This window comes from Eremothecium sinecaudum, chromosome VIII (assembly GCF_001548555.1).
Source record: "Eremothecium sinecaudum strain ATCC 58844 chromosome VIII, complete sequence".
Taxonomy (NCBI): Eukaryota; Fungi; Ascomycota; class Saccharomycetes; order Saccharomycetales; family Saccharomycetaceae; genus Eremothecium; species Eremothecium sinecaudum.
Genome location: NC_030899.1, coordinates 470245 through 483580, shown reverse-complemented (window position 1 = coordinate 483580; position 13336 = coordinate 470245). Strand labels below are relative to the sequence as shown.

At 40.3% G+C, this 13336-nt stretch overlaps 6 protein-coding genes across 6 annotated transcripts; 2 read left to right on the top strand and 4 right to left on the bottom strand.

The window, feature by feature from the left end:
• Position 1: 1 nt before the first annotated feature.
• Positions 2 to 3076, bottom strand: RAD1 (ssDNA endodeoxyribonuclease RAD1; the record flags this gene model as incomplete). The annotated part of the gene is made up of 1 exon (XM_018134017.1): positions 2 to 3076. The coding sequence occupies one exon, from the start codon at positions 3074 to 3076 to the stop codon at positions 2 to 4; it is 3075 nt and encodes a 1024-aa protein (XP_017989711.1).
• Positions 3077 to 3302: 226 nt separating this feature from the next.
• Positions 3303 to 5228, top strand: MET12 (methylenetetrahydrofolate reductase (NAD(P)H) MET12; the record flags this gene model as incomplete). Its single annotated transcript, XM_018134018.1, has 1 exon — positions 3303 to 5228. One exon carries the CDS (start codon positions 3303 to 3305, stop codon positions 5226 to 5228), a length of 1926 nt encoding a protein of 641 aa, XP_017989710.1.
• A 53-nt stretch (positions 5229 to 5281) lies between these two features.
• On the bottom strand, positions 5282 to 5935 carry RMI1 (Rmi1p; the record flags this gene model as incomplete). The annotated part of the gene is made up of 1 exon (XM_018134019.1): positions 5282 to 5935. The coding sequence occupies one exon, from the start codon at positions 5933 to 5935 to the stop codon at positions 5282 to 5284; it is 654 nt and encodes a 217-aa protein (XP_017989709.1).
• Positions 5936 to 6142: 207 nt separating this feature from the next.
• On the top strand, positions 6143 to 6808 carry TRS23 (TRAPP subunit TRS23; the record flags this gene model as incomplete). The annotated part of the gene is made up of 1 exon (XM_018134020.1): positions 6143 to 6808. One exon carries the CDS (start codon positions 6143 to 6145, stop codon positions 6806 to 6808), a length of 666 nt encoding a protein of 221 aa, XP_017989708.1.
• A 67-nt stretch (positions 6809 to 6875) lies between these two features.
• SPP41 (Spp41p) lies at positions 6876 to 10823 on the bottom strand (the record flags this gene model as incomplete). Its single annotated transcript, XM_018134021.1, has 1 exon — positions 6876 to 10823. One exon carries the CDS (start codon positions 10821 to 10823, stop codon positions 6876 to 6878), a length of 3948 nt encoding a protein of 1315 aa, XP_017989707.1.
• Positions 10824 to 11507: 684 nt separating this feature from the next.
• Positions 11508 to 13211, bottom strand: STP1 (Stp1p; the record flags this gene model as incomplete). The annotated part of the gene is made up of 1 exon (XM_018134022.1): positions 11508 to 13211. One exon carries the CDS (start codon positions 13209 to 13211, stop codon positions 11508 to 11510), a length of 1704 nt encoding a protein of 567 aa, XP_017989706.1.
• Positions 13212 to 13336: the final 125 nt, after the last annotated feature.

Below are 13336 nucleotides of genomic sequence, written 5' to 3'. Positions count from 1 at the left end.
ACTATTCATCATCCTCAACATCAAGATCTATTTGCTCGCTTTCTTTCTGTATATGTAAAAATATCCTTTCTGCCAGAGATCTATCTGCAACGATACCTGCCAGAGACTCAATACTCATTGATTTTAGTGCCTTGATGGTTTTGCATCTTTTCTTGAGATTAAAATAATCTATGCTTGACAACCCTGGTACGGTCAGTAAATCCTTCAATTGCTGGGCAGAATCATCTTCAGCTGCCTTTTTGGATCTATTAGATGATTTTCCAATTTCAGCACACTTTACAGGATCAGGTTGTTCTCTCCCCAACTTTAAGTCTAGAATTATGTTGACTGTTTGTAGAGGTGATGATGACCAGATGATCTTGAGGTTGGGAAATCGCATAACTAAGGAAGCTAATTCCATTTGTACCTCTTCTTGCATCAACTTGCTACTAATGGGATGAACAGTAGATGATGTTGTGCTTTGGTATCCTCTTTCGCCAAAAGGTTCCAGAGAGAATGATTCATGATCGTCAAATTCAAGTAGTAGGGTAGGAATTTCGTAATATTTACTCATCATACTGCATTGCTTAACAAGCCTGCCGTTTTTAAAACTGCCAATTAAATCAGCAATAGATTTCCTCTCAATACAGATCCGTGGGGAAATAATGTAATCACCGATTGTAAGCATACATGGGACTACTCTAACACCATATCTGTATAACAAGCCGGGTAGTGGTGCTCGAAATTCACGGACGTCTACAACTACTATATCCTCTGTCATTGGTTCCAAAGACGCTTGACCTCCAGCAATCCTAGTATTCTTCTTTCTCTTTAACTGCATGTTCCTACGAGCAAGATTCCTATACCTGGAAAGATCTTCTGGGGCCTCAAAATGATGTGCTAAAGCAGCATTTTCTCTTATTATTTTAGTAAAAGCATCTTTCTCTTTTTTAATAGAAGACAAGTGAACTTGCTCTTCAATGCTGTCACCATAATACATGAAATATATTTTGGAAATTGTGTTCCTATGCATGGCTTTGAAAACCTCAATTCTTCTAATAAATGAAAGACTGGGCTCATACATAATGATAAACGAGGGCATTAGTTCGGTCAGAAGAGTATCATCCGTACCTGAATTATAGTAATGCAACATTATGTTATCAAAAGCATCAATGTACGAAAAATCATTAGCCTTAGACTCCCAAAATTCTTCAGATGTCTGAGGAAGTGTAAATTCCAAACTGTCATCATAATCGTTATCAAACATAGGGGTAATATCACGGTCTGAATCTGCTGGTTCAACTAAAGTGTCAATTTTCTCCAGGTCATCTTCTAGTACTAAGCCAAGTTTTTCATTCTCTTGCTCCAAATCGGCATATGACAGTTTGCTTTCTATGTCTTCACCAGTTCCCGTTGCATTGTGCAGTCTCGAAACAGCGGCAACCACAGCCGCTCCTCTAGTTCTCCGCCGTTTAGAAGTTACTTCTTCTTTTGCAAAAGCTCTAGAAACTTTAAGCGCACCATCCTGTTGCTGCTCTTGAATCTCATTGGAAATAGACTTAGTGGATTCCCTTCTATCAATATAGCTCTGCAACTTTCTTATCATAAGTTTCCTAGCACCCTCTTTTGAATTCGCGTACGAGAGAACTCGTCTGAGCTGAGCTCTTGTACGCTCATCAGAACACATGATTAGAGTACCACCCATGTACTGTGAAGGCTTCGATGCACGTTCATAATGAATGTCATCTAGCAATGCCAACAATTGCTCCCACTTTGGAAGTTCCTCGAGTAAATACTCGTCGTTGTAGTATACTCTCTTCTTCGAGTAAGAAATCACTAGCTGCGATTCAGCAACCATTAACCATGGTGACTCTGAGTATTTCCTGGACACAGATGGTTTATTAGCATCCAATATTATCCGTATTAGCTCATAGAAATCCACTGCATCGTAGCTGAGCAATGCATATAATAGCTTTCTCAGTGTCGAAATGTCTTTCACCAGCTGCTTCGACTCGTACGAGATCCTATGCCATTTGGGTTGCATCTCTGCGTATATAGAGTTCATAAAGTTGGAGTCCATTGCATTCTCCGCCTTCCAGGTTTCTTTCGCTATATCTGGAATCTTCCTCACCAGCTCATCGATACATTTCTTGAGACATTCCAGCAGCCCGAAGTGGATCTTAGACATAGAGTCTGTCTGGGAAACTTTGACTTCAACAACAGTATTACTCTTTTTAAAGTTCAATGAAGACAAAACGTCTGCATGGAATCTTGGCCATAATAAAATCCGCTTCAGTTTTAAATCTTTCATTTTTCTTAGCAATGGAGAGAATTCATAAACAAGAGACTCGGCGCTCTCCGTAACTGCCTTAATAAAACCCCATCCATTCATATCACTATATATGTCGGCAATAAAAGATTCAGTAGAGTAATTATTCACCTGTTCAGCATTCATAATAAATAAACCGGTTATCATACTTGGATGAACTATTCCAGAGAGCAAATCCACTATCAGAATCCGGGACGTTACAGCAATGATACTACCCTGGCTGTAGGCCTTCGCCCTCTGATCAACAGTGTGAGAATCACTGTTTATAACCGTGAACTGCCTTCCTTCGGGGTCCTTGGCCATCCATGATAACTCCATCAGCTCATCTTGGATCTTTGCAATGTCTTTATCCGAAGCATTTAATAGAAGCACAAGTGACCGCTTATCGACTTGCTTTATTTTAGTAGGTGTTGCAAGTATATGCAATAGATTAGAAACAACCGGAATAACACCCAATCCATTAGCCATAACCAATAAGCAGTTCTCCGAAACCAGCATATTTTCCAGTATTATTTGCTGAAATGGCAATGTAACAGACAATTCAACGTCTACTGGCCTAATATCCTTTATATCAGGTGCTAAACTCTCTGCATCTGTTTTCAAAGGTATTAAAGGGTATAACTCAGCTTGTGAGCCTTCTTCAATATCATATTCAGCTTCATGACCAATATCCGACGCCTGCTCTACGGCAAGCCCTTGTTGCTCTTCTAAGTTGGATAATGCAATTTGTAGTTCTTCATCAGATTCATCTTGAACAAATAAAGACATTCCAACAATTCAGAACTTTCTTTGGCGATCCATTAGTCATCAATAAATTTAATGTTTTAATTACGTTTGGGTTTAGGTGTGTAATAGCTAACATTCTGAATTTTTACTAGGCGACGGAAATTAACTTCAACTTGTTAAACAATCATTTTATTATTTGAACTAGGCCCCAACTCAGTTATATTTAAGCTAGTAATTAGTCGCTATTGACAATATAGTTTGACCAGATATGTCTACTATTAGAAGAATTTATGATGAGTCGTCTGGTCCCACTATTTCGTTGGAATTCTTTCCACCCAAAACTGCTTCGGGTAAAAGTAACTTATTGGCTAGAATTGAACGTATGAGTGCTATGAACCCTCTGTTTCTAACGGTAACATGGGGAGCAGGTGGATCTACTGCAGAAAAGACTTTGGAGTTAGCCGCTTTAGTCCAAAGAGTAATTAATATTCCTGTTTGTATGCATTTGACTTGTACTAACATGGACAAAGATGTAATAGATTATGCGTTACAGAAGGCTAAAGACGCTGACATCCGTAATATACTGGCTTTAAGAGGAGATCAGCCTATTGAGCAAGATTCTATGGCTGAAGGGAGCGGGGAGTTTAAATATGCAGTCGACTTGGTTCGTTATATAAAAGAAAAGCACGGCGATGACTTCTGTGTGGGAGTTGCAGCTTATCCTGAAGGCCACTGTGAAGGGGAGGCAAATGAAGGTGAACAGGATGTGATGCGTGATCTTCCGTTTTTGAAGCAGAAGATTGAAGCTGGAGCGGAATTTGTGATAACACAGTTGTTCTACGATGTTGAGAAGTTCCTAAGCTTTGAAGCCATTTTCAGCTCTCAAATATCTGCGACAGTACCATTAATTCCAGGTTTGATGCCTATAAATTCTTTTCTCTTATTTAACCGAGCTGCAAAGTTATCTCACACGTCTATACCAGAGTCAATTTTAGACAGATTTCCTCACCATGTTCGGGGAGATGATTTAAAGGTACGAGAGATCGGAGTTGATATCATGGTTGATATCGTGAATAAAATATGGGAACGTACATCAGGACGTGTGAAGTGTTTCCATTTTTACACGTTGAATTTAGAGAAATCCATAGCACAGATTGTTACCAGATCCCCTGTCCTCTCTAAGATTCTGGAAGATGATTCTGAAGCTGAGTCCCAATGCAATGAACAGGAAGATATCGTTATAACAGATGCTGACGGAATAGCAAATACTATAGATAACATTAAGAAGAGGAGAAGGCGCTCTAGTATCCAAAATGGTGACGTTGCGAACCGTGTGTTAGTCGATGAACATAGTAGTGCTAATTTCAATAGAAAAGGGAACGGAGCTCCATCCCGTAAAGTTGTTGTTGCTATTTCTCAAGGCTCTGGATCACTAGGTCGTCATGCAACTTGGGATGAATTTACTAATGGTCGGTTTGGTGATTCAAGATCCCCAGCGTACGGTGAAATTGACGGCTATGGTCCTTCACTTAAAGTAAGCAGTAACGCCGCGTATAAGATCTGGGGCCAACCTAGCTGTATTGAGGATCTCATCAATATTTTTATTGGATACCTCGACAGCTCTATAGAGAAGTTACCTTGGTGCGACCTTGGTATTTCTTCGGAAACCGCTCTCATCCAAGAAGAACTAATTGAGCTTAATAAGCGTGGCTATTTAACGCTGGCATCACAGCCTTCAACAAACTCTACTCCTAGTGCTGACAAGATTTTTGGCTGGGGACCTCCAGGAGGCATGGTTTACCAGAAAGCCTTCGTAGAGCTATTTATTAACAAAGAAACGTGGGAGCAGGTCATAAAGCCTCGGATAGATGCTTCGGAAAGTTATTTGAGTTATTATGTTGGTGACAGCAGTGGCAACTTTCAATCGAATATGGAACCGGAAAGTTCAAGCGTTGTTACCTGGGGCGTATTTCCTAACTCCCAAATACTTCAAACAACAATTATAGAAGAAGAATCATTTAAAGCTTGGAATGATGAGGCTTTCAAAATATGGGTTGAATGGAGTAAATTGTTCCCTCGGAACAGTCCTTCATACAGCTTACTCAGACAAATGCATAGAGACTACTATCTAGTATCCATTGTCTACCATAATTTTACAGATTTTGACGGCCTGTGGAATTTGCTTTTGTCCTGAGAATCACCACTCCATAGAATATATTTACCATCTATAACTTTGTAACCAACATTTCATCTTTTACGTTTACCATTAGCCCCATTCAGTACCTCGCGGTCGTCATCTAGCTTGCTCTCTAAGTAGGTACAGATCTTCCGGTCCTTGTCAGCATTCCAAGACGGTATCAAGCCAAATAATGTACGTAAATTGGCATTGGTGAGCATAAACATGCCTCGATTGAAGACTGTACCTGGTAGAACAATCACTTTCGCTCCGAGCATACATGTCTTTAGTGTCGCTATATGCTCAATATTAATCGCATAAAACAATTGACCGATTTTATCCTGCAGCGTAAGCTTATATACACGGTTAACATCACTACAACTATCCTTTACTTGTGGCTCATCTGTATCCACATCTATAGCAGTAACAACTTCGCGCTTAGAATAATTAACCCTATCCACCATACGTTTACGAGGATTCAAACGCATTTGAAACTCGTCTATCTGCGACAGCTTCGACCTAGAAATATCTTCCACCATACAAACTTGAAATAGCAGCTTACGTTCGACTATTTTACAACGCTGTTCTTCGACTTTGACATTAGGCCATGGTGAACTAAGGTACGCCTCTCGAAATAAATGGCCATTAGGTGCTTGTGGCAGCAATTCCAGCAATTTATGGTCCAGATGCGTGATATCTGTGCTAAGAAATCCACCACCGGACATATATTTTGCTTCTAAGCTAATACCTGATGCTCCATCGAGGGTTGTCTATGTTGTATCTGGACGCCTTCTCTTTAGCCGTTGTTTTAACATACACCCATATTCCGTAATAAGTGATTAATACGGAGCTTAACTCTCTCTTCAAATAATTAACACGATTTAGATCTATAAAATAAGCCAGGTACAGCTGCTGATGCGTTATTATACCCAATGGCCATCAAATCGCTGTTCATAATAAACAAGTCAGGAGGCTTGGTGTATCATAGGGATTTCATTCCTTCTCCTAAAGAGAAATTATCGAGCAATGAGCATCTAATCCTTGCGGGGACCCTACATAGTGTGGTCGCAATAGCAAGCCAACTAACACCGAAAGCATTACAGTTGTCAAAGCAAGCTAGCAATTCTCAGTCCGTAAGTGCAAATTCGAACGGTGGTGCAGCTGGAGCATCAGCTGCCGTATCTACAAACGGATCGTCATTAACATTAGGACCAGCCGATCACGTGATACCATACGTTCCCGGTGTTGGAACTGAAGCGAATGGCAATTGTACGCCAGGGCAACCTATTGGTTCGTATCTTGCGCCGGATTACTTTTCCGAGAGCTTCCCAAGTTGGAATAAGTCAGGTTTAAAGAACGTTGTTACTGACGACTTCTCGTTCTTTGTATACCAAGCTCTAACAGGCATAAAGTTTGTGCTTGTAAGTACTCAACGCACGACATCAAATAGGGCAATACAAATAGCGGAGAATATACTAAGGAAAGTATACTGCATTTACTCTGACTATGTTATGAAGAATCCCTTCTACTCTGTAGATATGGCAATTCGGAATGAGCCATTTGATAAAAAACTACAGGCATTAGTGGAAAGTCTTTAATAGTGGTTAATACTGGCTTAGTATAATGATAATAATACAATATATTTGGTATATAGAAAACCTAATGCTACAACGCGATCTTTTTGGGTAATGGTTGCTCATCCTGAAGCTGGTTTCGATCTTCGTCTCTTGGTCTTTTTACCGCCAATTCAGGGTCAATAGATACATTTGACTTCTTTGAGTTAAAAATTCCGGTCGCTGTTGGTGCTGTTGGGGGTGGCGAGCTAGGCCCTATTTGTGAGCCATAAGCATCAGGAAGAGGCTTTTTGGTCAACTTTGTAGGGTTCTTGGTTACCGCTAAAGCGGATCTAGCTTCATTCTGGATCTCACGCTCAATATTACGGGCTGCATCTAACCTATTAAGACGCACAGCAATTAGATTTAAGATCTCTTTATCAGAGACTGAAGTGTGATTCTCTTTTGGTGTAGATGAAGAAGGTGTCGTGCCGTTGCCAACAGACACATCACCTTCAAGCTTGATAATCCGTTCTTTGTATTGTTCCTCTACCCAATGCCTTTTAGCTTGTGAATCTTCTCGCCCGAACAGAGTATTCGCACGCTGGTTCAGGCGGGAACGAAGATCATTGTCTCTGTTACGCTCTACATTAGCCTCTCTCCATTTACGCTTACGCTCTTTATTGATCTCCTTACGTAACTGAGTTATTTCAGCAGTTTCCAAATAGGCCTTAACACGGCGCATTAAAGGTACGGATTTTGATACTTTACCATTTACATCTTTAAGCGGCAAATGGAAATCATAAACAACTAGTTCAGAAGCCGAAGAGCGTTTATTAGCCCGAGCAGCAGGAGCCAGAGTAGTTGCCGTAGATGGTTGCGTTGGCGGTGCCGATTGTGGCGTTACAGGACGAGCAACTGCCGAAGTTAATGTGTTAGTTAATTGAGGTTCTTCTTTTAACCCAACTGAACTTGGTAACGGTGAAATATCGTCTAAGTTTAAAACGCTTTTAAAACGGGAAGCTGTTTTACGATAACTGCGTTTAGAATAAAGCGTACTATTACCCACGGAAGGATCATCTATTAGTTCATCGAGGTTTTTTAGTTGGTCTAGGTTGGGAAGAAGATTAGATATTGTATCAGATATTAGTGAATTAATATTAGAAGGAAGGGCTGCTTCTGAGCCATGTGAACGTATTAATTGTCTTTTTAGAGCATCATGTAAACCTTCATTCTCATTCTCAACTTTGATTGGACGAGGGCGGGTTTCTTTCCCATTTATATCTTTGTCTTCATTTCTTGAGAAATCTACTTCAATGTTTGCTTTTGGTACTTCCTTTATTAAACTTTGATGTTCTTCTCGTTTATCTGTATTACCTGTATTATCTGTTTTTACAACGCTTTCTGTATGTTCCTTGCTCTGAAGCTTCTTCAAATTAGCAGCAGTGAATAATGGTATCATTTTGACCTTGTTATCCTGTTGATGCATGTTCTTTATGTCATCTTCACTACGAATAGCTGCGTAGTTTCTTGTGTTTTGAGACTTTGCCTTAGCCAGTGCTTCTGCAATCGTCACTCGCGCTTGTTGAAGCATTGAACCTAGATGCTGCCTAGATTGTTCAGGAGTAGCACCAGCTGCAGCTGTAGCCCTTGCAGCTGCCTTCAAAGTGTTTATGATCGGGAACAAAACAGCAGGTATCATCCGGTTTCCAATATTCAAAGTAGCCTTGTGAGCCTTTGTCTTCCGTTTCTTGTATATTTTGTTAAAGCGATATTCTGCGGTTTTGTTTCTCCTACGAGCCACTGGCAGAGCATATGGTGGGTGTTCAGGGATGACCCATGGTGGATGAAATAGATATTTTTCCCGGTGTATAACTGTTTTCCTATGGGGATCAAAGCCATTGCTGGTTCTTGAGCTAGCAGCGGCTGCTGCTATTGCTCCAGCGGTATCCAGGTGGGGCATTTTTGCAAGAGAGCCTTCTATATCATTCAGAGCAGAAGCATTAGGGTCCTTAGTGAAGTTAAATAAAGGTATCTTTTTGAGAGCCGAGATAGGAATCCTTCTCAATGCATCTTTAAGCTCTCGACGTTCTTTACGCTCCTTTCTTTTCTGCTTTCTTTCCCTAGAATCAGCATGATCTGCCGACATCCTGGCCAATTCATCTTCAGTAAGACGACGATATGGCTTTTTGGGTTTTCCAGTTTTGGTTAACTTCAGGTCCGGAGGATATGGAGGTCCCCTTGCAACTATTTCCTCGAGTTCTTTCGATTCTGCAAGTTTGCGCAATCTCTTTTCTTCCCTTGCTCGTTGTTTCTCGCTAAGCTGTTGTTGCCTTACTAGCTTCAATTGCTCTTTGAATTCCTTATTCTTCTGAGATATTCTTTTCCTTGCTTGACTGGCGCACTCCTTGGCTATTTTGGAGAACTTCTTTTTATAAATCTCCTCTGGTGATATTATTACCTTGGAAATGCTCAAACTTCTTGACAGGTCGTCCTCCATACTACTGTCATCTTCGAGAATTTCGGATTCATCTCTGTGGAATTTAGGCTTTTTAGGCTTCTTGGAACTCTTACTCTTCTTTTTGGAAAGGGAAGCAGATGAATCAGTTGAACCAGATAAACGCATCCCGGACAATTCCCTATTGAATTCCTCCATAATAGAGGGATCTAATTGATCTTGAACTTGTTCTTGGAATGCCATAGCCATAGCATTTTGCATGATCTGGTTTAGATCAAATGATTCTTCGGGGGCTGGCCGACGGACTGCATCAAAACCCGAACTAGCTTTGTAACTTGATTCCTGTTGCCTAGCAATGGGGGCCTGAGCAGAATGCATGTCCATGTCAACATCAGTAGTGATATGTGGTACAGCCGACTGCTTCTTAGGGGCGGTTTGGTGAGCATCATTAAAGGAGGTGTTCACCACCTGGTTAACCATATCAGCTAAAGCTTTTGAGAAGACTTCCTCATCATATGATACCGAATCCCTGGTCTCCTTCTTCTTACTAGATGACTTCTTGGATTTGTCCTTCTTCTTTTTTGAACTATGTGACGTAGGCGGCAGTGGGAATAGCAAAGGTGCCGCCACTGATGGCTTGTATTTGGGCTTACTTTTTGATTCAACACTAGATTTGCTCTTGGACGACGCTTTATCACCAGTTAGCTTGTAACTTGATTTCGAAGACAACGAAGATTCATTTGTACCTAACAGTTCGTTCTCAAACGCCTTTAGGGTAGCGTCAACCAAAGCCTGTGTTTCAGCATCACCAAAATTTTCGCTAGAATCATGCTGTGTAGACTCTACAGTAGACTGGTCAATAAATCCTTTGATGACATCCTCAAAATTCGGTACGCCATCCGAACTGGATTTTTTCTCCTTAGACTTCTTCTTATCCTTTTTGCTTTGCTTCTTTTTCTTATCCTTCTTCGATTTATCACTAGAACTCGTCTTGGATGACGATTTCGACTTGGATTTCGACTTGGACTTGGACTTGGATTTATCCTTTTCTTTAGACGATCGGTGCTCCCGTTCATTAAATTGCTGTAGTGACTCCATAATAGCTCGCCGCAGTTGTTCATCATCATGATCCAGATGTTCTCTTAGATCACCTTCGTTATCATTCGTAGTTTCGTCGCGCCTGCTTTCAGGGTCATGGTAGGCATTGGCGTTTTCCTGTTCTTCGTGGAGGATTCCTTGCTGCAATAAAGTAGCCCAGTGCTCATGTTGTTGTTGGTCGCTAGATACTATCTCCTCATCATGTTGTAAATTTGAGCTACCCAGGTCTTCATGCCCCAATCTCTCTACAGATTCCTCGTCTATTGTTCCTATAGCATGAGCAACAGCTGCAGCTATATCATCGTCACCAAAGTGTGCTGTGTCGGGCAAATCGGAAATGGTAGTTTTCTCATTCAAAACATCGTGCTTTTGTTTAAGCTCTGAATCGTTTTCGTGCTCTTTTTGCTCTAAATGATCAACATCTTGATCATCAGTAGATGCTGTTGCAAGTAGAGTACCTACAAGCTCATTTAGATTGAGATCATCGTGCTGATCTCCAGACATAGTTTAGAAAAATGTCACTGCTCAATATACTGGATACTCTAACACCTCGCTGCGTGTTGCAGTTAGATGACTCAAGAGATGAACTATCTAGTGTATTGTTGCTGTAATGGTATTACAGTATTCCTCTATCAAATATCGCTTTTTACGATAATGTAATTACATAATCCAAAGGATTACAAAGCAAGTGTTACTTTTGGTAGGTAACATAAATCTGGTGATTTACATGAATCTACCTAAAAAAAATTAAATAATAATAATAATAATAATAATAATATAATTAATTTAAAATAGTAGTATATTAATGACAATTCAATTTCAGACTAGCTGTTTCTAATTGCCCCCTTTAAAGTATATATATATTAAGAAAGTGCATACAATACACAGAATATTCCTGAAGTACAATACATAAGATTGTCGAAACCTAAAAACTAATCAGATCAAAAAAACAATATACGTGAAACCCAAAATAATGTCGAAAAAGTGTTAAAAGAAATTAACGAAATAATTATAAGGCTGTATCCAATGCACAGCTTTATAACAGAAATTTTTTATAGTTTTTTTTTAAAATCCCTCCTTGTAGTAATGTTGTTGTAACCGTAGTTGTCGAGTCATAAGTGGAAAATCGTAACATGAATCTGAGTTGATGCCAAGCTTAAAGATCAAAAAAAGAGCAAGACGAATAAATTATAGGTTTGTATCAAAACTATAGTTGTAAAAGTTCAAATACTGTTGTGTTTCCCTCAGCTGTTTCTCATATAGTTTTATTGGATCAATCTGCTTGTTTAATGTTACATTGATTTTAGCTTCTTCTTCATAACGATGACTTTGTGGTGCTGTTGATAACTCCTCCATTGGCATGGTAAAGCTAATTTGTTCAAGATCCAACGGCATATAATACGAATCACTTAAATTCGCAAGGTTGGAGATATTGATCGGATCAAACAATTTCGATACGTCATTGCTTGTATTTTGGTTACAATCATGTGATGACAACGATGAAGCCGATCTTACTGGCTCCAAGCTGGCATCTTCAGCGGGTGAAGGGTTTATGGAGAGACAAATCTCGTCCAAAGGAGCCTCGTCTGGAGTTCTAAATGTGTACTGCGTCGATGACTGAGAAAGGGCCATTGGATGGTAAACCTGCCCGCCCAAATGTTGACCAGCGGAAATAGAACTACTACCAGTAGTAACGGGAATTATCGATTCATTAGCAGTACGAGGAGTAGGAGTTACAAAGTTATGGCCCACATTGAGCCTTCTCTGTCTTTGTCGCTTGATAGCTGTCTTATATTTTGCATCGCCTTTGAAATTAGTAGAGTTCAACATTATTCTGTTGTCACTCAATTTAGTCAAGGCAGGTTGGCCGCTGTTATTTGTTTCATTCACAACAATCTGCATGGCTTCGATCGCTTCCTTATTTAATAGCACCTTAGGTTCCACGACACTTTGTTGAGTTGTGATAAATCGCGAGTGTCCAGTAGATGTTTTTATCATCTTCAATTTACCAGCCTTTCGGGCACTTTTCGCTGGCAAAATAGTCCCCTCTGGCAAACCAGAACATGATCCGCTCTCAATATGCTTCTCGATCCATTTCGAGGTATTTTCAAACCATTTACCACAGTGAGCACAATGCCCGGGCGATTTATTCCTGTCCTGTGTTTTAATACCCTCTGGATAGATAAAATGCCGAGAACGCAAATGAGTCTTATAAGTATCTCTCCTAGAGAAACCACCAGTAGTATGACAACGTGTCTCCGGTGGCGCGGTGCTGTTGAAATATGGGCAATGATAGGCCTTCTCAACAGCATGCTTCTTAATATGACGAGTCAAGTATCCTCTTATGCGAAATTCAGCATCACAGTAGTGACAAACAAATTTATCTTTACCTTCTTGTCCTTCTTCCTCCTTTGAGAGTGCGGTCGACGAACTATTTCGTGGCGACAGCGGCTCTTCCACCACTGTTTGAGAAGGAGAATCAAGATTACTACCTGTATTAATCATCCACTCCATGTTTCCGTCCGGACTTCTACTCATCGACATTGGGCTCTGCAAAGTGCTAAGATCAATTGCACAGGGACAAACAGAACTTCCAAGATTAAGGCTGCTATCAAGATTCGGTCTCTCCGGAAACAGTGAGCCTGTATCACCAAACAGACCTTCTTCTTCGTGAAGTCCTAGCTCCAAGAAGTCCTTATCCTCACAGTTCTCTTTAACTTCTGTCGAATCATTTAACCTAACTAATTCGCTGGCTTCTGTTTCACCAGTTACTTCTATTGCAAATGTCCTGAACCAACTTAACAACTTTGCTGGAAAAGAAGTAATATTTAAAATATTAGCATCCAACAAATGCATAAAAGCCATTTTAAGCCAAGTCCAGCTTTGAGACATTTGTTTGCTGAAATGATGTGAACAAATGAATATCAGCTATCACTGCACTATTTTTATTTCCAAGCTTAATACGAATTGCCAACTTCAAAGACTGTATCCTATCAGCACCCTTTACACTCCGGCTA